Source organism: Pan troglodytes, chromosome 18 (genome assembly GCF_028858775.2).
Source record: "Pan troglodytes isolate AG18354 chromosome 18, NHGRI_mPanTro3-v2.0_pri, whole genome shotgun sequence".
NCBI lineage: Eukaryota > Metazoa > Chordata > Mammalia > Primates > Hominidae > Pan > Pan troglodytes.
Window position 1 is genome coordinate 88,100,717 of NC_072416.2, and position 24,030 is coordinate 88,124,746.

General features: G+C 55.3%; 1 protein-coding gene across 10 annotated transcripts in view; it reads left to right on the forward strand.

Moving 5' to 3' along the window:
• TCF25 (transcription factor 25) overlaps window positions 1-24,030 on the forward strand; it is a 39,149-nt gene that overhangs the window by 6,564 nt on the left and 8,555 nt on the right. For 4 of the 10 annotated variants that reach the window (XR_010152502.1, XR_010152503.1, XR_010152504.1 and 1 more), the window contains exons 2-12: window positions 3,507-3,668; window positions 4,810-4,884; window positions 6,207-6,325; window positions 8,011-8,076; window positions 12,542-12,624; window positions 13,998-14,128; window positions 15,886-15,985; window positions 16,844-16,937; window positions 19,680-19,772; window positions 19,890-20,010; window positions 21,886-22,045. Coding sequence is in view for 4 of the 10 variants with exons in the window: in XM_024349536.3 (XP_024205304.1) it covers window positions 3,507-3,668; window positions 4,810-4,884; window positions 6,207-6,325; window positions 8,011-8,076; window positions 12,542-12,624; window positions 13,998-14,128; window positions 15,886-15,985; window positions 16,844-16,937; window positions 19,680-19,772; window positions 19,890-20,010; window positions 21,886-22,045 (1,204 nt within the window). In the remaining 6 variants the exon portion in view is untranslated. The remainder of the gene's footprint in view (window positions 1-3,506; window positions 3,669-4,809; window positions 4,885-6,206; window positions 6,326-8,010; window positions 8,077-12,541; window positions 12,625-13,997; window positions 14,129-15,885; window positions 15,986-16,843; window positions 16,938-19,679; window positions 19,773-19,889; window positions 20,011-21,885; window positions 22,046-24,030) is intronic. The other 6 variants (XR_010152505.1, XR_010152506.1, XR_010152507.1 and 3 more) reach the window with 3 other exon arrangements.

Sequence of the window (24,030 nt, forward strand, 5' to 3'; positions counted from 1 at the left end):
CCTATCACCCGTGCTGTCCGTGTACACAGATGGGCTTCAGGGCCTGTCACACGTGTTGTCCGTGTACACAGACGGGCTCCTGGGCCTATCACCCGTGCTGTCCGTGTACACAGATGGGCTCCTGGGCCTATCACCCGTGCTGTCCGTGTACACACATGGGCTTCGGAGCCTGTCACACGTGTTGTCCATGTACACAGACAGGCTCCTGGGCCTATCATGTGTGCTGTCTGTGTACACAATCAGGCTCCCAGGCCTATCACGCGTGCTGTCCGTGTACACAGGCAGGCTCCTGAGCCCATCACGCGTGCTGTCCGTGTACGCAGGCTCCTTTCCATTGAAGTTCAGCTTGGCATAGAGCTTTTTATGAATTCAATTTGTCAAACACCTCAAAATAAGAATTTTTTTTCTTAGGAAGTCAGCATGAGTTAATAAAAGTAAATTGGGTGTTGGCCGGGCGCGGTGGCTCACGCCTGTAATCCCAGCACTTTGGGAGTCTGAGGCGGGCAGATCACCTGAGGTCAGGAGTTCGAGACCAGCCTGGCCAACATGATGAAACCCCATCTGTACTAAAAATACAAAAATTAGTCTGGCATGATGGCACATGCCTGTAGTCCCAGTTACTCGGGAGGCTGAGGCAGGAGAATCACTTGAATCCGGGAGGCGGAGGTTGCAGTGAGCCAAGATCATGCGATTGCTCTCCAGCCTGGGCAACAGAGCAAGACTCCATCTCAAAAAAAGAAAAAAAAAAAGTAAATTGGGTGTTGTGGCGTGTGCCTGTAGTCCCAGCTCCTGGGGAGGCCGAGGCAGGAGGATCCCTTGACCACAGGAATTTGAGGCCAGCCTGGGCAACACAGTGAGACCCTATCTCTAAAAACAGACAAGTAAACCAGCACCCAGCTTCACTAAGAGACATCGTCATCAGTTGAATGTTGGAGATGGTGTAGATCCAATTTACCAGTGACCGCCCACAGGTTAGAAACATTTCAACAATAGGCTTTGTTTCAGCTTTCTTCCTTTACTGCAGGGTGCAAGGCAGCCGGCCCATGCCTAGGCCCCAGCTTCGCCAGCAAAGGCCAGGCAGAAGGAGGCATCACCATGAGAATCACCATCATGGTGCTGCTGGGATGGGACAAACCTCGTTTTGGTGGAGTGTCAGTGTTTTCAAGTCAGGGGCTCTGTTTACATAACACGTCTGTACTGCCATGGATTTTCTCAACGGGCGTAAGTTGCTCCTGACTTGTCTCAGCGGGTGTTTAAGATGCTCCTGAATTGTATCCTTGTCATGTGGGAGCCTCCATTGGAGAGAAAGCCGACTGACCGGCGAGCACAGACCTGCCCTGTGCTTTCTTCTCTTCAGCAACCATGGCCGGGGTGTCTGTCTTCCCAGGTGCAGCCGAGTCTCAATTCTGTTTCAGAAACTATCTCAGGGCTGTGGGGCTTGGAGCTGATTGTGTTTTCTGAGCTTTGTGGTTTTCAAGATGTTTTAAATTAAACAGGCAGTTTTATTTATTTTTGAACCTTAGTGCATCCGATTGGATCCATCAGAATCTCCTAGTTCATAAAGAATTGTTGATGCTGGTCTCTGTTAGCTTTTTTTAAAAAAATTTAGAGCTAGAGTCTTGCTCTGTTGCCCATGCTGGAGTGCCGTTGTGTGATCATGGCTCACTCCAGGTTCCAGATTCCAGCTGCTGGGCTCACGCAGTCCTCCTCAGCCGCCTGAGTAGCTGGGACTCGAGGTGTGTGCCACCACACCCTGCTAATTTTTTGTAGAGATGGGGTCTCACTGTATTGCCTAGGCTGTTTTCAAGCTCCTGGGCTCAGATGATCCTCCTGCCTCAGCCTCCCAAAGCGCTGGGATTATAGGCGTGAGCCACCACACCCAATCTGTTAGCCTCTTTTTTTTTTTTTTCTTGAGATGGAATCTCGCCTTATCGCCCAGGCTGGAGTGCAGTGGCGTAATCTTGGCTCGCTGCAACCTCTGCCTCCCGGATTCAAGCAATTCTCCTGCCTTGGCCTCCCGAGTAGCTGGGATTACAGGCACGCGCCACTGCACCCGGCCGATTTTTTTATTTTCAGTAGAGACGGGATTTCACCATGTTGGTCAGGCTGGTCTTGAACTCCTGACCTCATGATCCACCCACCTCGGCCTCCCAAAGTGCTGGGATTACAGGCCTGCACCGCCACCATGCCCAGTCAGCCACCGCCGCGCCCGGTCAGCCTCTCACTAGCTGAGGAGCCAGAACTTTTCCTGTTCTTACCCTTCTCCCACTGCCTGTCTCCCCTCCAATCTGTATGTGAATGTATGTTGTGAGGTTTTATCCATTTAATATTATACTCCTAAGATTCATCCATATTGTGTGTTCAGTGGTGGTTCATTAATTCATTCATTCTCGCTGCTATAAAAGGTTCCAGACTTGGCGTGGTGGCTCACGCCTGTAACTCCAGCTCTTTGGGAGGCTGAGGCAGGAGGATCGCTTGAGGTCAGGAGCTCAAGACCAGCCTGGGCAATGTGTTGAGACCCCCATCTCTACAAAAAATTTAAAAAATTAGCCAGGCATGGTAGCTCACGCCTGTAGTTCCAGCTGCTTGGGAGGCTGAGGCAGGAGGATGCTTGAACCCAGGAGGCCAAGGCTGCAGTGAGCCAAGATCACACTGCTGCACTGCAGCCTGGATGACAGAGCGAGACTCTGTCTCAAAAAGAGAGAGAAGGTTTCATCGTATGAATTATTTTTATCGTATGTCATTTTCTTTTTCTATTTTGAGATGGAGTCTTGCTCTGTCGCCCAGGCTGGAGGGTAGTGGTGCGATCTTGACTCACAGCAACCTCTGCCTCCCGGGTTCAAACGATTCTACCACTTCAGCCTCCCAAGTAGCTGGGATTACAGGCTCCTGCCACTGTGCCTGGCTAATTTTTGTGTTTTTAGTAGAGACAGGGTTTCGCCATGTTGGCCAGGCTGGTCTTGAACTCCTGACCTCAAGTGATCCGCCTGCATCAACCTCCCAAAGTACTGGGATTACAGGCACGAGCACCTCGCCTGGCCTATCATTTTCATTAGGAAAAGTTTGTAGGTTGATGGGTCCTTGGTGCCTTTTTTTCCTGCCTGCTGCTGGAGAGGAGCTGAGGCTTGAGGAGAAAGGAGGAAGAAGGAACTTTAATGCATTGGCTGAATATATATATTTAACGTTTTGTCCTGCAGGTGGTCCTCTGTAAATGGAGTGAATTACAATATTTGAGGAGTCTTCCTTACCTCATCTCTGAAGGCAGAGATACCCCATAGCCTCGGGGCCCCGGCTTTCTGTAGAGCTGCTGACAAAGTCCCCCTGAGCCAGAGCTGAGTCACTGCTGTGTCCAACAGTCTCGGGTTCTTGCATCTTTCCCGTCCAGCGTCTCGCACTGACCCTGGGGGTCCCCAACGCAAGCCCGTTCACATCTCACTATTCATATCTCAGCATCAGCGTTCACACTGTAAGTAACGCCCTGGCTCTTCTCCAACCTGTTTTTCCAGATAAACATTGACGATCTTGAGGATGACCCTGTGGTGAACGGGGAGAGGTCTGGCTGTGCGCTCACAGACGCTGCGGCACCAGGGAACAAAGGGAGGGGTCAGCGTGGAAACACAGAGAGCAAGACGGATGGAGATGTCACCGAGACAGCGCCCTCAGAGCAGGTGGGGGGCTGAGTGGTGAGGAGGTGGCATCAGACGGGAGAGTTCCAAGGCACCCAGCCACGTGTATCCTGTGCTGTGATTTTCCTTGGAGGTGTAATTTTCTGAGTTCCATTTTGGTTACCTGCTAGTTGCCCCCAAATTTACTTGGGAACCTTGATGAGATTTGCATGAAATGAGTGAAGGTCGCAGGCCTTTCTCCTGCATCTCAGGAGAGTCTGCGCCTGCCCAGCAGTGTGTGTAACCGCACACGTGTGTTCTTCCTAGCCGACCGCGCGCGCGTGTCCCCCCTAGCCGGCCGCGCGCGCGTGTCCCCCCTAGCCCGCCGCGCGCGCGTGTCCCCCCTAGCCGGCCGCGCGCGCGTGTCCCCCCTAGCCCGCCGCGCGCGCGTGTCCCCCCTAGCCCGCCACGCGCGCGTGTCCCTCCTAACTGTGCCCCGAACGTTTGCTTGGCTGGGTTGTGGATCTGGGTGCTGGTGTAAGTGAACTCTGAAGAAACACGCAGGTCAGGTTAACGTGGGATGGGCAGAGATGCAGACAGCCTGCTGCTGTGCTCCACAGCACAGAAGAGGGGCCCGAAAAGGAGAGCTTGTGTTCATTTATCCAACAAGTGTTCTTGGGAGCTTGCTGGGTGCTGGGAACATGCCTCTGCCCCCCAGGAGCCTCTGGTTGAGAGGGCAACACACATGTGAAGTGACAGGTGGGTGCTGACTGGAGGCTCGGGGTCCTGGGGGCTTCCTGAGGAGCCTTCCTCATGTTGGAAGGGGTTGGCCAGGTGCAGGCGTAGGGGACCACACATACAGGTGCGGCGTGAGGCGGCCAGGGCACAGCAAGGCCCCTGTCTTCAGGGTGGCTGCAGTGTGGCAGGGAGTGGCCGACACAGGGAGGAGTGAGAGCTGGACCCGGTCAGGGTCCTCTGAGGCTGGACACAGAGGGCCGGGGGGCTGCTGTAGCACAGCCCGAGGGGCTCGGAGAGGTGGGAAGCTGCCTGCTGGAGAGAAGAGAGTGAGTTGAAGGGACTTTTGGGACACGGAGGGAGAGGTAGGGGCTGCTTAGATGAGGGTGGAGTCACGCTTGCTGCTTTAATTCTCACTTCTTAAGATTTACTTCTCATTCCACTGATGAAAATGTGTTTCTATCATTAGTCTCATGCAAGTGGCAAACTCCGGAAGAAGAAAAAAAAACAGAAAAACAAGAAAAGCAGCACGGGAGAAGCATCGGTACGTGAGTTGGGCCTGGCTGTGCTCTCTCCCTCTGCCTGACGCCCTCTCCCTCTGCCTGACGCCCTCTCCCTCTGCCTGACGCCCTCTCCCTCTGCCTGACGCTCCTCTCCCTCTGCCTGACGCTCCTCTCCCTCTGCCTGACGCTCCTCTCCCTCTGCCTGACGCTCCTCTCCCTCTGCCTGACGCTCCTCTCCCTCTGCCTGACGCCCCCTCCCTCTGCCTGACGCCCCCTCCCTCTGCCTGACGCCCCCTCCCTCTGCCTGACGCCCCTCTCCCTCTGCCTGACGCCCCCTCCCTCTGCCTGACGCCCCCTCCCTCTGCCTGACGCCCCCTCCCTCTGCCTGACGCCCCCTCCCTCTGCCTGACGCCCCCCTCCCTCTGCCTGACGCCCCCCTCCCTCTGCCTGACGCCCCCCTCCCTCTGCCTGACGCCCCCCTCCCTCTGCCTGACGCCCCCCTCCCTCTGCCTGACGCCCCCTCCCTCTGCCTGACGCCCCCTCCCTCTGCCTGACGCCCCTCTCCCTCTGCCTGACGCCCCTCTCCCTCTGCCTGACGCCCCTCTCCCTCTGCCTGACGCCCTCTCCCTCTGCCTGACGCTCTCTCCATTCTCTTCTGGCTGTTTTTCAAGGTGGTGTTGAAAGAGGCTTACTTAGTATTTTTATTCCTTCCTATTAGGAGTATAACTAAGAGATCAGGGAAAAAGAAAAGGGAAAGTTACTTTCTAAATGCTGCTTCCTGTTTTTACCCTTGTTCCTTGACGGGTTGGCACTCTGCTCTGTGTCTCTGTGGGAATGTGTGATCTGATGGGGACATCCCTTCTAGTTCTGGTGCTCCTGTGACCCGTGGGATACTTGCTGTTTGCGCTGACATCTGTCCCATGCTTATGGGTTAATTGCATGGTGGGTACAGAACCCTCCACTGGAGCTAGTCTGTCATCAGAAAAAAATATGTTTTCATCATTGCCCTTCGTCCTCGTCTGACTGTGTCCTGAGACAAGGGTGTAGCTTTGTTGCTGTTTAGTTGGTGCCACAAGTCCCAACCCTGTTTGCCTGAGGAGGTGAGCACACCTGTGTGATGTGGAATGCCCAGTTTTTTCTAGGGTCCTTCTGGTTCTGTGATTCTGTCTATGCTGAGCGCTTCTTAGGAAACATCTCTTCTTTTTTCTAAATGTGGGGGTGGTACATAGTGTTTGACTTATGCTGTCCTTGAGGAAGTAAATACAATGTAATAGGTCTCTTTTAAGATAAATAATTTTGTTATTGTTACAATATTTAAAATAATGTCAGTGTGGTGATTAAGAGGTTGTTTTGGGGCTTTTAGGAAAACGGACTAGAAGATATCGATCGCATCCTGGAGAGGATTGAGGACAGCACTGGGTTGAACCGTCCCGGCCCAGCTCCCCTGAGCTCCAGGAAGCACGTTCTCTACGTGGAGCACAGGTGTGGCCCCCGCCCTTCTCTGCGGCCGCCCTTCTCTGCGGCCGCCCTTCTCTGCGCCTGCCCTTCTCTGTGGCTGCCCTTCTCTGCGGCTGCCACAGAGACTCCGGGGGAGGAAAAGGTTCTCTAAAAGAGGAAAAATAAAATGTACTATCTTTATTTAAAAATCATATGAGTTTATTGGCTGGGCGCGGTGGCTCATGCCTGTAATCCCAGCACTTTGGGAGGCCAAGGCAGGCGGATCACGAGGTCAGGAGATCGAGACCATCCTGGCTAACATGGTGAAACCCCCTCTCTACTAAAAATACAAAAAATTAGCTGGGCGTGGTAGTGGGCGCCTTATAGTCCCAGCTACTCGGGAGGCTGAGGCAGGAGAATGGCGTGAACCCAATAGGTGGAGGTTGCAGTGAGCCGAGATTGTGCCACTGCACTCCAGCCTGGGCAACAGTGCGAGACTGTGTCTCAAAAATAATAATAATAATAATAATATGAGTTTTTTATTACTCATTTAGGAAATAGGCCGGGCCTGGTGGCTCACGCCTGTAATCCCAGCACTTTGGGAGGCTGAGGTGGGCAGATCACCTGAGGTCAGGAGTTTGAGACCAGCCTGACCAAGATGGAGAAACCCCATCTCTAGTGAAAGTACAAAATTAGCCAGGTGTGGTGGCGCATGCCTGTAATCCCAGCTACTCAGGAGGCTCAGGCCGGAAAATTGCTTGAACCTGGGAGGCGGAGGTTGCGGTGAGCTGAGATTGTGCCACTGCACTCCAGCCTGGGCAACGAGCAAAACTCCGTCTCAAAAAAAAAAAAAAAAAATCCAAAAATTAGCTGGATGTGGTGGCGGGTGCCTGTAATCCCAGCCACTCAGGAGGCTGAGGCAGGAGAATCGCTTGAACCCGGGAGGCAGAGGTTGCAGTGAGCCGAGATCGAGATCACGCCACTGCACTCCAGCCTGGGTGATACAGCGAGACTCTGTCTCCCGACAAAAGGAAATAGAAACAAGGAGGAAAGGAAGTCATCCATATTTCAGAGAACTTCTAGCTTTACTTCTTATGTATATTAGAGAGTTCTTTCTTTTTCTCTTTTTTAAGAGATAGGATCTCTCTATCACCCAGGCTGGAGTTCAGTGGTGTGATCATAGCCCACTGCAGCCTCGACCTCCTGGGCTCAGGAGATTCTCTTGCCTCAGCCTCCCAAAATGCTGGAATTACAGGTGTGAACCACCACGTCTGGTCAAAAAGTTCCTCCTTACCCTGTCATCCTTGGATGATTAATTCATCTCTTGGTCTTACAGATGCTTAATGAATCGCTGTCCCTACTTCAGAAATTATTGCCAGCTTAAAAAAAAAAAAAGCGCCGTGGAGTCAGTTAAGACGCAGTAGTGTAGTCCCAGGGTGCGTGCGCTGCCCCGACTCAGCCTCAGAAACAGACGTGTGCCACACACAGTGCCTCTTGACACAGCACTCACCGAGCGCCCTCACGGCACAGTGACGGCAGCTTCCCCATGGTGCCCGCAGTGGCGAGGCCTCAGCTGTGGTTGGGGGGGTGATTTTAGAGGAAGGCCTGGAAGCTGCCTTTCAAGCCAAAAATCCGTGTTCTTTCCTTGACTATTAGGTAGCTTTCTGAAGCTTTTGGAATCGTCTTAGAACATAATTTCATGTTTCTTTCTACAATTTTCAATTCCCCAGACACTTGAATCCAGACACAGAACTGAAAAGGTATTTTGGTGCCCGGGCAATCCTGGGGGAGCAAAGGTAAGGTCCACACTGAGCTGCATTCTCACAGCTGTTTCATTCCTTCTTAGACTCTTGGCCGCGGGTGGTGTTCCTGAAGCTAGTTTACCCTTGAGGGAGAGTATTTAAAGCCAGAGTGCACACGTAACCCTTAGAATTGGGGTCTGAATGGGAGTCCACAGATTGTCTGTGTATAACCTTGTCTGTGACCGTGGGTTGTGGAGATGCTCAGAGTAGCTGGTCTCCATCCCTCACACTGCCTTGTCCAGCATGAGGTTTCAAAAGCCATGCCGAGTGCAGTGCTCACGCCTGTAATCCCAGCACTTTGGGAGGCTGAGGCGGACAGATCACCTGAAGTCAGGAGTTTGAGACCAGCTGGGCGACATAGTGAAACCCCGTGTCTACTGAAAATACAAACATTAGCTGGGCGTGGTGGGCAGGCATCTGTAATCCCAGCTACTCAGGAAGCTGAGGCGGGACATTCGCTTGAACCCAGGAGGCGGAGCTTGCAATGAGCTGAGATCACACCACTGCACTCCAGCCTGGGCGACAGAGCGAGACCGTGTCTCAAAAAAAAGTTTTCAAAAGCTGTTAAATTTTAAGATTCTAGTTTTGTCGTGGTGGCTCACGCCTGTAATCCCAGCACTTTGGGAGGCCAAGGCGGGCGGATCACCTGAGTTCAGGAGTTCGGGATCAGCCTGACCAACATGGAGAAACCCCGTCTCTACTAAAAATACAAAAAATTAGCCAGGCATGGTCGCGCATGCCTGTAATCCCAGCTACTCGGGAGGCTGAGGCAGGAGAATCGCTTGAAACCGGAGGCAGAGGTTGCGGTGAGCTGAGATCGTGACGTTGCACTCCAGCCTGGGCAACGAGAGCGAAACTCCATCTCAAAAAAAAAAAAGATTCTAGTTTTGCTTCTCATAGCAAAACTAATGTGAAGGTCAGGTTCTGAGATAAGTTTCTTTCTCTCTTTCTTTCTTTTTTTTTTTTTTTGAGACAGATTCTTGCTCTGTCGCCCAGGCTGGAATGCAGTGGTGTGATCCCGGCTCACTGCAACCTCCGCCTCCTGGGTTCAAGCAATTCTGCCTCAGCCTCCCGAGTAGCTGGGATTGCAGGTGCACGCCACCACGCCCAGCTAATTTTTTTTTTTTTTTTTTTATATTAGAGACGGGGCTTCACCATGTTGGCCAGGCTGGTCTCGAACTCCTGACCTCAGGTGATCCACTTGCCTTGGCCTCCCAAAGTGCTGGGATTACAGGCGTGAGCCATGGCGCCCGGCCCAGGTAAATTTCCTCTGTGTCCATTCAGTAGTTCTTAGCAGTTGGGCAGCCCCAGATGAGGATGGCTGGCTGCGATGGGGAGCACAGGGTCTTTCAGCTCCTTAGAGGAGGAAGAGCAGGGGGTGTCTGCTTCTGGGACTTTATGTAGGAGGTATATTCCACCTCTGGACTCTCCATCGAAGTGTCCAGAAGGCTTTGTCTTTTTATTTATTTATTTATTTTTATTTTTTTATTTTTTAGAGACAGGGTCTTGCTGGGTTGTCCAGTCTGGTTTTGAACTCGTGGCCTCAAGTGATCCTCCCATCTCAGTCTCCCAAATAGCTGGGACTACCGGCACATGCCACCGCTAATTTATTTTATTTTATTTTTTATAGAAACAAGGTCTTACTTTGTTGCCCAGGCTGATGTCAAACTCCTGGCTTCAAGTGATTCTCCTCCCTCTACCTCCTAAAGTGCTAGGATTACAGGCATGAGCCACCACGCCCAGCCAGACACATCCTGTTTTATTGGACCATGGAGAGTATTGCTGGTCTATAACATGCCTTGGTTTTGCACGTCTGAGTTCTTTTTTTTTTTTTTTCGAGACAGAATTTTGCTCTTGTTGCCCAGGCTGGAGTGCAATGGCTCAATCTTGGCTCACCACAACCTCCGCCTCCCGGGTTCAAGTGATTCTCCTGCCTCAGCCTCCTGAGTAGCTGGGATTACAGGCATGTACCACCATGTCCAGCTAATTTTGTGTTTTTAGTAGAGATGGGGTTTCTCCATGTTGGTCAGGCTCGTCTCGAACTCCCAACCTCAGGTGATCCACCCGCCTCAGCCTCCCGAAGTGCTGGGACTACAGGCGTGAGCCACCGCGCCCGGTCTGCACGTCTGAGTTCTAAGCATTGTTTTCTTTTTTTGAAATGGAGTCTCGCTCTGTCACCTAGGCTGGAGCTCAGTGGTGCGATCTCAGCTCACTGCAACCTCCGCCTCTTGGGTTCAAACGATTCTCCTGCCTCAGCTTCCCAAGTAACTGGGATTACAGGCGAGTGCCACCATGCTCGGCAAATTTTTGTATTTTTGGTAGAGATGGGGTTTCACCATGTTGGCCAGGCTGGTCTCGATCTCCTGACCTCAAGTGATCCGCCAGTCTCGGCCTCCCAAAGTGCTGGGATTACAGCTCTGAGCCACTGCGCCTGGCCTCCCAAAGTGCTGGGATTACAGGCGTGAGCCACCACACCCAGCCTAAGTGTTGTTTCTGCACCATGGTATACCCAGGTCATTTCCTCACCCCAATGGTAGCATGTGTCCAGATGTTGGCTACAGTCCCCGGTGTCTGCAGGCATTTCTGTGAAACTGCCCAAGAATGAGTATATATCCTGCATGCTGCCAGTGCCTTCAGTAGAGTCACGTGGCTCACACTGAGTATCTGCCCAGGTCCTTCACCTTCTTACTCGTAGTCGACGGTAGTGGTTTGGAAACCTGCCATCGTGTGTGGGCAGAAGTGTTGGGGTTTTGATTGTGGGTAGATCAAGGATGTTTTCATATGCTGTTGTTCACGCCTTCCCTGGATTTCTAACAGGTTTTGCTTTATATTTTACTTTACATTTTTGGTGTTGATGGGTTTCTTCGGGAATATTAATGAAAAATAGACTTTAAAATGTCACTTTGTCATCTGCATTTCCCTGAGCTGAGGGCTCCACCTCGTCCCACCCTTTGTTTGCATCTGCTTGGTCTGTCTTGGTCGTTTCTTTATATTTTTGCATGGTTTTATTTCTGCAAATTTTAATTATTAATAGTAATTAGTATTATAACTATTAATACTGATTACTCATAGTAATTAGTTGACAATAATTGCCTTTATTATTTTTATAGTATTATTAAACTTTTTGTTTATTTATTTCTTTAAAAATTTAAGTCCTACCAAAAGACTTCCATGGAGAAGCCACAGTTCCCTTTTTATTCATTCCTTGTCCTGCTCCTCCAAGACAAAGACCTGGCCTGTTTCCATTTCTCCTTCTGGTGGTTCTCTCAGAAGCTCAGGATAACAGGCACTGCTTTCTCTTGGGTCCCTGACTTCCTACTACGACAGCCCGGTCAGCTCATCGCCCCTGCACTTCAGCACACTCCTCCCATTGCTCAGGGCGCCTGCCAGCCTTCAGAGCTCCTCCAGGCTCCTGTCCCCTGCCCCCTCCTGGCATCTGCCCAGGCTGCCTCGTTGGGTCTGTTCTGGAGGCTTCCTTACTTGTTTTGTGGGACAGCTCACCGCGGGTCAGGCCATCCGTGGGATTCTGTACATCTGGCCCAGGAGAGTGCTGAAGGGCTGACTCTCCTAGGCCTGGGCGTGTGCTACAGGCAGGAGAAGCAGGCTGGGGCCACGTTCATGTCAGGAGGGCCCACCACACTGGCCTCCACTCTGCGGTGGCTGAACTGTGGGGGGCCTGGGGCCAGGGCAGGGATGGCCCCGTGGGAAGGGAGCTGCACCGTGCTGATGGTGACCGTGGGCATGGCTGCTGCTGTCTGTGCTGCCACGGCTGTCACGCCCCACCTGTCTGGTGCCTGTGTGCTCAGGCAGAGTGCCCTGACCTCTGTTATTTGGGGGTCTCTGCCACAGGGGTCAGGTCCACTCTAAGCACTGGTCAGGTGGTATCTGAGCTGGGCAGGTGGGGCAGCATGGAAAAGGCATGGAGCTGCTGTTACCTCAGAGATGGTTGGTTTCTTAAGTTGAGTGATGGGCATGTGGATATTAGCATGTTGTTCTCTTTCTTTTCGTTTTCTTTTTTTATTTTCCTCTTGAGACAGGGCCTCGCTCTGTCGTCCAGGCTGGAGTGCTGGGATCACAGGTGCAGGCCATCACGCCAGGCTAATTTTTAAAATCCTTTGTAGAAATGGGGTTTTGCTGTCTTGCCCAGGCCAGTCTCGAACTCCTGGGTTCAAGAAATCCTCCCATCTTGGCCTCTCAAAGTGCTGGGATTACAGGTGTGAGCCCCTGTGCCCAGCCAGAATTGTTTCTTTCTCTCTATGGGGCCCTCCCTGCTGCACCCGTCCCACAGCAGTTGCTGACGCTTGTTTGCATCCTGTCCTTAATGCGTCCCCACCCTGCCCCACATGCCTTCTCTGCCCCTCAGTTTTGCTTCCACAGCCCGTGCAGGGATCAGGCAGCCAAGCCTTGGTCCCCACACACCACAGGAAGTAAAGCTGTACCTGTGTCCCGTTCTCCCCAGGCCACGGCAGAGACAACGCGTGTACCCCAAGTGCACATGGCTGACCACCCCTAAAAGCACCTGGCCCCGCTACAGCAAACCAGGTGAGGGTCTGCAGAGGCTGCTGGGGGTGGAGGGCGGCGGGGGGTGTGGTCTGTGCACTGGCCTGCGCTGGGCACCAGGGGCGTCAGTGCCTCTTGAGCCGAGACTCTTTGCTCCAGGAGCGCTCCATGAGTGTGCAGTGTGTGACTGTTTGTTGCCACACTGAGGGCTTGAGTGCTGGAGGCCTGGCCCAGTACCTCAACACGGAGCCTCCCGGGCACAGTCTTTGTGTGACTGTCTTTTAACGCAGGTTCTTCCTACCATTCTGCCATCGACCTTTCCCTTATGGAAGCAATCGAGTTCATTTTAAACTGCAATATTTTGTATATTATTGCAAACTAATAAGTGATTTTAAGATAAATTGCAACAGTGAAGACAGGCATGGAGTGTTGGGTGCTTGGTTGTGTGGTGTGGGGAAGTGTCAGGAGGCCTTCCACACTGGCCTCCACTCTGCAGTGGCTGAACTGTGGGGGCCCTCAGGGGCCAGGGCAAGGACAGCTTGTGGGAAGGGAGCTGTGCGGTGCCCTTGGTGATCGGCATGGCTGCTGCTGTCAGTGCTGCCATGGCTCCCACGCCCGCCTCTCCTGCGCCTGTGTCTGTGGGGGTGCCGGAGATTGCCTGCATACATTCTGTAAGGACACATCTAGGAGCGAGGCCTGGGCTGTCAGAAGGTGAACCCCGCTGCTTACGGCCCCTTCCCTTCCTGGCAGGAACCCCTGCTCACTGCAGACAGGGGTTCCATGGCCATGTATTCCTGCAGGACTGGGGCCTTGGGCAGGGCCATCAAGAAGGTATCACTACAGGGGACCTAGTCCATGGAGGTCCTGGGAGGCTGAGCTTTCCAGGTTTATCAGAAGAAACTGGGTCCCATACACCCAGTCAGACAGGAGGAGCAAAGTGAGAGGGTGGCCACACGTTACAAAGCTCTGTGGCTTCAGAGGCCTGGCGCTGTGGCCAGCTGTGCCACCGCACTCCAACCCTTTCCTTCCACAGCCACCCCGGCCATTCACCTCAATCAGATGTGGTCTGGGGACAGTGCTCGACCTGGTCAGATCTGGCGATCTGTGGACTGTGTGTGTCCTTGTCCCTGACATTCCCTCCAGGCCAGTGGGGCTAGAGCTGTATCCGAGTTCTGGAGGCAAACACGTCTTGATAGGAAACTAAAGCAGACGGGATGCCGTCTCCTGGTGTAGACCAGACGGCGGGTGTTTTGGGAAGGTGCCCGGAGCTGGTGATACGCGTGAGTACACACTCAGGTCAAGTTTGTCGATATCGCAGAGGCCTCGTCCAGAACACCACGCAGGTGAGGGCTGTGCTCGGAGCTGCCCACGTCCCTGCTCCCGGCACACCCTCCCTGAGCACTCTCCCCTCCCAGGTCTGTCCATGCGGCTGCTGGAATCAAAAAAAGGCCTCTCCTTCTTTGCGTTTGAGCACAGTGAGGAGTACCAGCAGGCTCAGCACAAGTTCCTGGTGGCCGTGGAGTCTATGGAGCCGAACAACATCGTGGTGCGTGGTCCCTGCAGCCCCTGACAGGAGCAGGGGCCGTGTAGCCACCACTGCCCTGGGCCGCCTGCTTCCCTGGTGGCTGGGGGAGGCGTGCTGCCTCCTGCCCTTCCCAACAGGAAGGGTGCCAGTCTCTGCAGGGCGGTCTGGCCCTGTGACCAGAAGGAGATGTGTTCGGAGGCTCTAGGCCAAGCGAGCTCCATCCATACTCAGAGGAGAGGCTGGAGCGCTGCTCTCTCAGCCGTTCCTGGGGACCGTCGCAGTAGTGCCGTGTGACGCAGGCCCAGGACTCTGGGGCTTCTCACTGCTGCCCTTGCCTCCTGCGGCTCAGTGCAGGCGAGCAGCTCAGATTCCCGGCCCCTGGACAGCCCCCGCACGGCCCCGGACGGCCCCCGTGCAGCCCCGGACAGCCCTCGCACAGCCCCAGACAGCCCCCGGGCGGCCCCGCGCAGCCCCGGACCTGGACAGCCCCCAGGCAGCCCTCGTGCAGCCCCCGGACAGCTCCCCTTGCAGCCCCAGACAGCCCCCGCTCAGCCTCGGGCGGCCCCCGCGCAGCCCCGGACCTGGACAGCCCCCGTACAGCCCCCGCGCAACCCTGGACAGCCCTCGTGCAGCCCCTGGACAGCTCCCCTTGCAGCCCCGGACAGCCCCCACGCAGACCCGGACCTGGACAGGCCCCCGGGCAGCCCCGGACAGCCCTCGCGCAGCCCCTGGACAGCTCCCCTTGCAGCCCCGGACGGCCCCCGCGCAGCCCCCGGACAGCTCCCCTTGCAGCCCCGGACAGCCTCCGCACAGCCCCCGGGCAGCCCCCGCGCAGCCCCCGGACAGCTCCCCTTGCAGCCCCCGGACAGCCCCCGGGCAGCCCCCTTGCAGCCCCGGACGGCCCCCGCGCAGCCCCCGGACAGCTCCCCTTGCAGCCCCGGACGGCCCCCGCGCAGCCCCCGGACAGCTCCCCTTGCAGCCCCGGACGGCCCCCGCGCAGCCCCCGGACAGCTCCCCTTGCAGCCCCGGACGGCCCCCGCGCAGCCCCCGGACAGCTCCCCTTGCAGCCCCGGACGGCCCCCGCGCAGCCCCCGGACAGCTCCCCTTGCAGCCCCGGACGGCCCCCGCGCAGCCCCCGGACAGCTCCCCTTGCAGCCCCCGGGCGGCCCCCGCGCAGCCCCCGGACAGCCTCCGCAGAGCTCCCCGTCATCTCCCTGTGGGAAAAGCAGGCTGCTGCTTTCCATTCCTCTTTCTTGGGGCTTAGTGGGGAGTTAGGTGGCCCCTGGCCTGGGCATGTCAGGTTCTGAGTTCTTGCTTTAAGTCATATAATTGGTTCAGCTTAGCAATAATAACTAGCCTACTTTGAGTTGGGGGGACGTTGTGAGTGTCGACCCGGAAATTCCCCCGTTGTTTTTGTTTTTGGAGTCGGAATCTCACTCTGTCGCCTAAGCTAGAGTGCATTGGCGCAGTCTCGGCCCGGGTTCAAGCGATTCGCCTGCCTCAGCCTTCCGAGTAACTGGGATTACAGGCACACGCCACCACACCCGGCTAATTTTTGTATTTTTATTAGAGACCAGGTTTTGCCACGTTGGCCAGGCTTGTCTTGAACTCCTGATATCAAGTGATCCTCCTGCCTCAGCCTCCCAAAGTGCTGGGATTACAGGCGTGAGCCACTGCGCCCAGCCTCCGCTGGTTTTAAATGTCTGAAAAAAAGGCATGCCTGGGAGCTGGGGCCTTGCTGAGTGCCTTTCCTCCAGGGCTGTCCTCCCTTCTGGTAGGTTCTGCTCCAGACGAGCCCTTACCACGTTGACTCACTCCTGCAGCTCAGCGATGCCTGCCGCTTTCAAGAGGATCAGGAGATGGCTCGAGACCTCGTAGGTAAGGCAGAGCCCCCACCCCATTCCCCTCAGCTGTGGGAGCACCTTGAGCCATCAAGACAGGTGCGATGGTGTAAGATGACAGGGGTTGCCAGGATATCCAGGACAGCTTTATTGAGATACAACCTACATAGCACAAAACTTACCCATTTAAAGTTTTTGTTGGTTGGTGTTTAATATATGCCACAGCCTCTCGAGTAGCTGGGACTACAGGCACCCGCCACCAGACCTGGCTAATTTTTTGTATTTTTAGTAGAGATGGGGTTTCACCGTGTTGGCCAGGATGGTCTCGATCTCCTGACCTTGTGATCCACCCACCTCGGCCTCCCAAAGTGCTGGGATTACAGGCATGAGCCACCACGCCCCGCCCTCTGGCTTTTATTTACAATGAAGTTTTCAAGGTTCATCCTCATTGTAGCGTCGATCAGAATGTCGTTCGTTTTTATGGCTTAGTAATACTCCACTGTGTGGACGGACCACATGTTGTGTATCCATCATTAGTTGACGGCCGTGTGGGCTGTTGTAAATAATAGTGCTTACGTCAGCATGCACACGCAGTCTTAGGTGGACACATCTGTGCCGCACACATGGACGCCTGGTTCTGTCAGAACGTGGCAGCAGTTGTGCCTCATGGTGTTGAAAGTGTTACCATGTCAAGCTCACAAGTTCTGTGGTTGAAATAAATGCAGCGTGGCATCCAGGGTGCCCAGGGGCATGTCTGCCCTCTCAGTGTCCAGGACTCTAGTTTCGTGACCTTCTGTCCATTAATGGAACTTTCCTTGTTGTCCATTATCAGAGGAGGGGCCGTGGTTGCTGTGTGTGGCCATGACACCCTCCCCTGGCGTCCCTGTGCCCGCAGAGAGAGCGCTGTACAGCATGGAATGTGCGTTCCACCCCCTGTTCAGTCTCACCAGTGGGGCCTGCCGGCTGGATTACCGCAGACCCGAGAACAGGTGAGTGCAGCTGCCCTGGAGGTGACGCAGCTCCCCTTCCCTTCTCCTGCGAGTGAGGCTGGGGGAGGTGCAGTGGGCACCTCATGGCTGCCCTCCAGGGTGGACCAGGGCCCACGGGTCCAGAGTGACCCACCTTCCTCTCTCTGGGCTTAAGGATAGAGGGATTGGATTGTCTCAGCCCAGGTTTACCTTTGTTTGTGGACATGCCTGATACTACTGTGGAGGTCAGAGTGGGAGGTCTGCTGAGCCCAGGAGTTCAAGTCCGGCCGGGGCACCATAGTGAGACCCCATCTCTTAAAAAAATAAAAATAAAAATAAATGTTTGTGTTAGAAGTGAGCCTGGCTGGGCACAGTGGTTCACGCCTGTAATCCCAGCGCTTTGGGAGGCCGAGGTGGGAGGGTTGCTTGAGCCCAGGTGTCAAGACCAGTCTGAGCACCGTGGCAACATGCAGTCTCAAAACAGCATTTTTTTGTTTTTTTTTTTTTTGAGACGGAGTCTCGCTCTGTCACCCAGGCCGGAGTGCAGGGGCGCGATCTCGGCTCACTGCAAGCTCCACCTCCTGGGTTCAAGCCATTCTCCTGCCTCAGGCTCCCGAGTAGCTGGGCCTACAGGCACGCGCCACCACGCCCGGCTAATTTTTTGTATTTTCTAGTAGAGATGAGGTTTCACCGTGTTGGCCAGGATGGTCTCCATCTCCTGACCTTGCGATCCACCCGCCTCGGCCTTCCAAAATGCTGGGATTACAGGCGTGAGCCACTGCGCCCGGCCACTACAGAACATTTTAAAAACTAGCTGGGCCTGGTGGCGCGTGCCTGTGGTCCCAGCTACTTGGGAGGTTGAGGCGAGAGTATCACTCAAGTGAGCCCAGGAGGTCGAGGCTGCAGTGAGCTGAGATGGTACCAGTGCACTCCAGCCTGGGCAGCAGAGTGAGACCTTGTCTCTCAAAAAAAAAAAAAGAAGAAGAAGTGAGCCTGAGAAACCAGATCTCCGCAGTGGGCTCTGCAATTGCATTTCCTTCTATGTTTGGCTGAGAAAACCCATCCCTGGCAAGTTGAGAAGCTTTGGAAGGCTTTGCAGGTTTGACCTTAAATCAGTGAGGAGCTCAGAGTCAGCCTGACCCTCGCTCCCCTGTGCTGAGCGACCGCATGTGGAGGTCTCTCTTCTTTCAGATACTTCTGCCCCTAAAGCCATCCCTCTGGCATCAGGCCTCGCTGGTCAGACCTAGACTGGCTTCCGCCAGGCCTTCCCACAGCCTGTCCTGTGGGCCCTTTGTGGAGCAGACCAGCTTCTGTCCGCTGTCCTGCCTCTCCTGTGTGCAGTGCCCTGTTTCTCTGGCCGCCCTGGGTTGTCTGCAGTGTGGGATCCGCTCCTACCCTCTCAGCCCTCCTGGCAAGCCAAGGTCTGCTGACCCGTTCTGCACAGATTGTCTGCACTGTGTGCTGGGTCTGAATTTCCTCCACTGGTTTTCTTTATGTTAGTTTTGTCTCTTCCAATGAAATTCTTAGTTCTTTGAAGTAGATTATAAAATATTAATATTTCCCGACACGAAAGAGACAGTGGGCTGTTGATGGAAGTAGCAACCCACCAGCATCCGAAAGTCACAGGGCTCCATGTATCCAGCCTGAGTGCTGTTAGCCACTGTTGAGATTGGAGGATAAATTAAGATCATAATTGTAACAAGAGATTTTAACTCTCTTACTGTAAATGATAAATAATAAACAAAAAAACAAGATAAAGATTTCAGCGGGGCGTGGTGGCTCATGCTTGTAATCCCAGCACTTTGGGAGACCGAGGCAGGTGGATCACAAGGTCAGGAGATCGAGACCACGGTGAAACCCCGTCTCTACTAAAAATACAAAAAATTAGCTGGGTGTGGTGGCGGGCGCCTGTAGTCCCAGCTACTTGGAGAGGCTGAGGCAGGAGAATGGCATGAACCCAGGAGGCGGAGCCTGCAATGAGCCGAGCCGAGATAGCGCCACTGCACTCCAGCCTGGGTGACAGAGCGAGACTCCGTCTCAAAAAAAAAAAAAGATTTCAAAGAAGTTTGATTTTCAGTATGCAAATTCGTGTATAACTCTGTAAAGGACAAGGAGAGCGCACACCTCCTCTCCAGACATGGATCTCTGTGTGCTGGGCACGTAGGAAATGCCAGCAGAACCCAGAGAGCAGAATGGGGGTGGAGCGGGTGCTGGCCGGGGCGCTGAGCAGAGGGCGGGGTAGAGTGGCTGCTGACCGGGGCACTAAGCAGTGTGTGGGGTGGAGCAGGTGCTGGCCGGGGTGCTGAGCAGTGTGTGGGGTGGAGCGGGTGCTGGCCGGGGTGCTGAGCAGTGTGTGGGGTGGAGCGGTTGCTGACCGGGGCGCTGAGCAGTGTGTGGGGTGGAGCGGGTGCTGGCCGGGACGCTGAGCAGAGGGCGGGGTGGAGCGGGTGCTGGCCGGGGCGCTGAGCAGAGGGCGGGGTGGAGCGGGTGCTGGCCGGGGCGCTGAGCAGTGTGCGGGGTGGAGCGGGTGCTGGCCGGGGCGCTGAGCAGAGGGCGGGGTGGAGCGGGTGCTGGCCGGGGCGCTGAGCAGTGTGCGGGGTGGAGCGGGTGCTGGCCGGGGCGCTGAGCAGTGTGCGGGGTGGAGCGGGTGCTGGCCGGGGCGCTGAGCAGTGTGCGGGGTGGAGCGGGTGCTGGCCGGGGCGCTGAGCAGAGGGCATTCTCCTTTGTGTCGTCGTAATTCATGTGGAACTATTTTGGATCTAGGAGCTTCTACCTGGCCCTCTACAAGCAGATGAGCTTCCTGGAGAAGCGAGGCTGCCCGCGCACGGCGCTGGAGTACTGCAAGCTCATCCTGAGGTGAGTGTCTGCTCAGGGCCAAGCCCGTCCACGCTCCCTGTCCTGGCTGCAGGCCCACTCTCAGCCTGACGATGCCCCTGTTCCCCTTTGCTCTGCTCTCTGTGCTGCCTCCGGAAGTCTCGAGCCGGATGAGGACCCCCTCTGCATGCTGCTGCTCATCGACCACCTGGCCTTGCGGGCCCGGAACTACGAGTACCTGATCCGCCTCTTCCAGGAGTGGGAGGTGGGTGCGAGCCTGGTGAGGCCCTGTGGAGGGACGGACACCTGCTTCTCCTTCTGTTTTCTTGGTTCAGTATCTGTGCGCTCAGGGGACGTTTGGGGATGAAATGGTAATCGTCTGAGGGCAGAACCACGTCCTCCTGCCTTGTTTGTCTCCCTTGCCGCCTCTACGGAGTGGAATGTGGTTTTCCTAGGGACAGTACAGCAGCCTTATGTCAGAATCCTCATACGTGTGTACACATGCACACGTGTGCCTGCAAGGACTGTGATGCTGGTAATGATGAAAAACCGACAACTCCCGAGCTCCTCATGGGCAGTTCAGGAAGATGCAGCCGGGAGGGAGAAGGAGGGTTGGTTGCGTGGGGCTGACATAGGGACCCCCAGCACGTCTGTCCTGTTCCATGGGAAGAGTGTGAGTACAGCAGGAGCGACTTGAGCTCTGTCCCCAGTAACTCTAACACAGACACGTGTTGGAATGATAATTTCGGTGTATTGGGTTAGATATAATGTATTAATCTCACCTGTTTTCTCTTTAATGCGGCTCCTAGAAAATTTAAATTGGGCCGGGCATGGTGGCTCACGCCTGTAATCCCAGCACTTTGGGAGGCCAAGGCGGGCGGATCACCTGAGGTCAGGAGTTTGATACCAGCCTCAACATGGAGAAACCCTGTCTCTACTAAAAATACAAAATTAGCTGGGCGTGGTGGTGCATGCCTGTAATCCCAGCTACTCGGGAGGCTGAGGCAGGAGAATTGCTTGAACCTGGGATGTGGAGGTTGCGGTGAGCCGAGATCGCGCCATTGCACTCCAGTCTGGGCAACCAGAGTGAAACTCCGTCTCAAAAAAAAAAAAAAAGAAAATTTAAATTGACACCTGGGCTCCCATTATATTCCTATGGGGCAGCACTTATCTGGAAGGACACGGGCTTTGTAACGCTAACCTCCAGCAGGGCCTGGGGCTGGGGAGAAGGCGACAGCTCTTGACTTTCTCTGTTTCTGTGTTGAATTTTTTTCATAGCACATGTTCATGGATAATGAAAGTGGGTAAATTATTTTGAATTTTTAAGCATTTGGCATAGTTGGCCAGGAAGTCTCACCCCCAGGAATGTGGTTTATAGAAATTCCTGGAGCTCACAAAAATGTAGGTGCAGGGAAACCTCAAGGAGTCCTCCAAAATGGGGCTGCAGAAGAATGTTGATGATGGTGTTTAAGGTCACAAAACTGTGAGTCTGTGATCCCATTTTGATAGAAAAAAATGCAGTGAGTCACATGTCTACAATATGTGACATAGGCTGAGAAAGGCAAGAGAAACTGTGGCACGGTGGTAGACTGCTCGGAAACTCGCGCGGCGGGGGGCTGCTCTCGGAGACCCGCGCGGCGGGGGGCTGCTCTCGGAGACCCGCGCGGCGGGGGGCTGCCCTCGGACAGTCGCGCGGCGGTGGGCTGCTCGGAGACCCGCGCGGCGGGGGGCTGCTCTCGGATACTCGCGCGGCGGTGGGCTGCTCTCGGACACTCGCGCGGCGGTGGGCTGCTCGGAAACTCGCGCGGCGGTGGGCTGCTCTCGTCTGTAAATTTTCCACATTGAGAGCACCAACTGCTCAGCTTGAGAGAGGAGCCTGGGCGGCAGGTGGGACCCTCACTCCCCACGGCCTCCTCGCTCCGGCTCAGTCTACTTCTCAGGCCTTCCCACGTCCTCTGTATCTTCTGCATGCGGAAAGCCCCCCAGGTGGACGTTTTAAGTTATCTTTATGCTGAGTTAGGAAGAGGCCCTTGCGTTGCCTGCAGAATATACCTGCTTGGGGTAGGGCTCACTGGTGATGTCAGAGCGTCTGCAAACTCACATATTTTGTCTTTATGACTTAAGCCTCCACACTCTGTTTCTTCGTCCCTCGTAGGCTCATCGGAACCTGTCCCAGCTCCCGAATTTTGCCTTCTCCGTTCCACTGGCGTATTTCCTGCTGAGCCAGCAGACAGATCTCCCTGAGTGTGAGCGGAGCTCTGCCAGGCAGAAGGCCTCTCTCCTGATACAGCAGGCGCTCACCATGTTCCCTGGAGGTGAGCGCTGCATCTCGCCTGGGGTAGGGGTGTGTCCTGTCAGCCGTGGGTGCTGCTCTTCCTGGTGGTGGAGGCCAGGTCCCAGTCCTTCCCCACACTTACAGAAACATGCATTCTCTGGTAGGGCCTGCAAACCTGCCCTACCAAACCTGAAAGAGGGTCGGCTCATCTCGGAACCCGCTGCGTGCCACGCCAGGCACGAGGAGGTGGCAGGCATCCCGACCCCCGTGGGGCCTGTGTTCTAGAGTGCAGAGACAGAACTGGCTGGGAGGTGCGGGGCATTGGATTGTACCAGTGCTGGGGAGGAGAGCAAAGCAGGGGAAGGTCTCGGCAGCGCCGAGGTGTGGCCGAGAGGGTCGTGCTCTGCACCATGCTGGGATGCAGAATGGAGGCCTGTGCCGCCCAGACGGACTCAGCCTGCACAGCCCTGACCCCTGACTGCATCTGGGTAGCTTCGATCCACGCACATGTGGCGGGCACAGTGAGGCTGCCACCTGGTCAGACCTCGGGGCTGACCCTGCCTGACATCATGTGTGAAATCCCTCCTTAAGACGGGCCTCCTCCGAGGGGCTGTGAGGGGTGAGGGTGAAATCCCTCCTTAAGACAGGCCTCCGGCCGGGCGCAGTGGCTCACGCCTGTAATCCTAGCACTTTGGGAGGCCGAGGTGGGCGGATCACGAGGTCAGGAGATCGAGACCATCCTGACTAACATGGTGAAACCACGTCTCTACTAAAAATACAAAAAATTAGCCAGGCGTGTTGGCGGGCGCCTGTAGTCCCAGCTACTTGGGAGGCTGAGGCAGGAGAATGGCGTGAACCCAGGAGGCAGAGCTTGCAGTGAGCCGAGATCGCGCCACTGCACTCCAGCCTGGGCAACATAGCGAGACTCCGTCTCAAAAAAAAAGAAAAAAAAAAAAATAGACGGGCCTCCTCCGAGGGGCTGTGAGGGGTGAGGGTGAAATCCCTCCTTAAGACGGGCCTCTTCCGAGGGGCTGTGAGGGGTGAGGGTTATTTGCACGCAGCTAGTATACACACATTACGTGACCACTCATCGCCTATTAGGATGTCCTGGAAGCAGCATCCCTTTCTCGGTTCTGTGGGTTTCTAGGGCTCTGTCTGGGCCCTGAGGAGGCCCATGGCGTGGGGTTGGGCTGCTTCTAGCACAGGCAGAAACGTGCCCCCCAGAGGGGCCTGGCCAGGCCTCAGTCTGCTCGCTGACCCCAAAAGCTTCGTCCCCTGTGTCTAAGAAGCACCTTTGTCCTCCTCTGGGGCCGCATGCAGCTGGCCATATGCTCCACCAGTGCAGCCGTGTCTGGGAACGGGGCTGGGAGGCCCTGTCCTTTGTGGCAGAGCTGTGCTGCTGTCTCACAGGCTGTAGCGTCAGCACCTCCCTCGAAGGCAGGCGGGCTGCCAAGAAGCTGCTGCCACTTACCCCAGAGCACTGGAGATCACTGCAGGCTCTGCCCTCGGGGCCCGTTCCCCCACATGGTGGCCTCTGCCCTCAACCTGCAGTGCTGGCTCTTCCACTGGGCACAGGTGGCCTCTGCTCCCACCAGCCTGCCATGGGGTCCAGTCTTTGTGATTAAAACATCCAACCGGCCGGGCACGGTGGCTCACGCCTGTAATCCCAGCACTTTGGGAGGCCGAGGCAGGAGGATCGCTTGAGCACAGGAGTTCGAGACCAGCCTGGTCAACACGGTGAAACCCTTTCTCTACCAAAAACATAAAAATTAGCCGGGTGTGGTGGCGGACGCCTGTAATCCCAGCACTTTCAGAGGCTGAGGCAGGTGGATCACCTGAGGTCAAGAGTTCAAGACCAGCCTGGCCAACATGGTGAAACCCTGTCTCTATTAAACATACAGAAATTAACCGGGGCGTGGTAGTGTGCGCCTGTAATCCCAGCTACTCGGGAGGCTGAGGCAGGAGAATCGCTTGAGCCTGGGAGGTGGAGGTTGCAGTGAGCCGAGATTGCGCCAGTGCACTCCA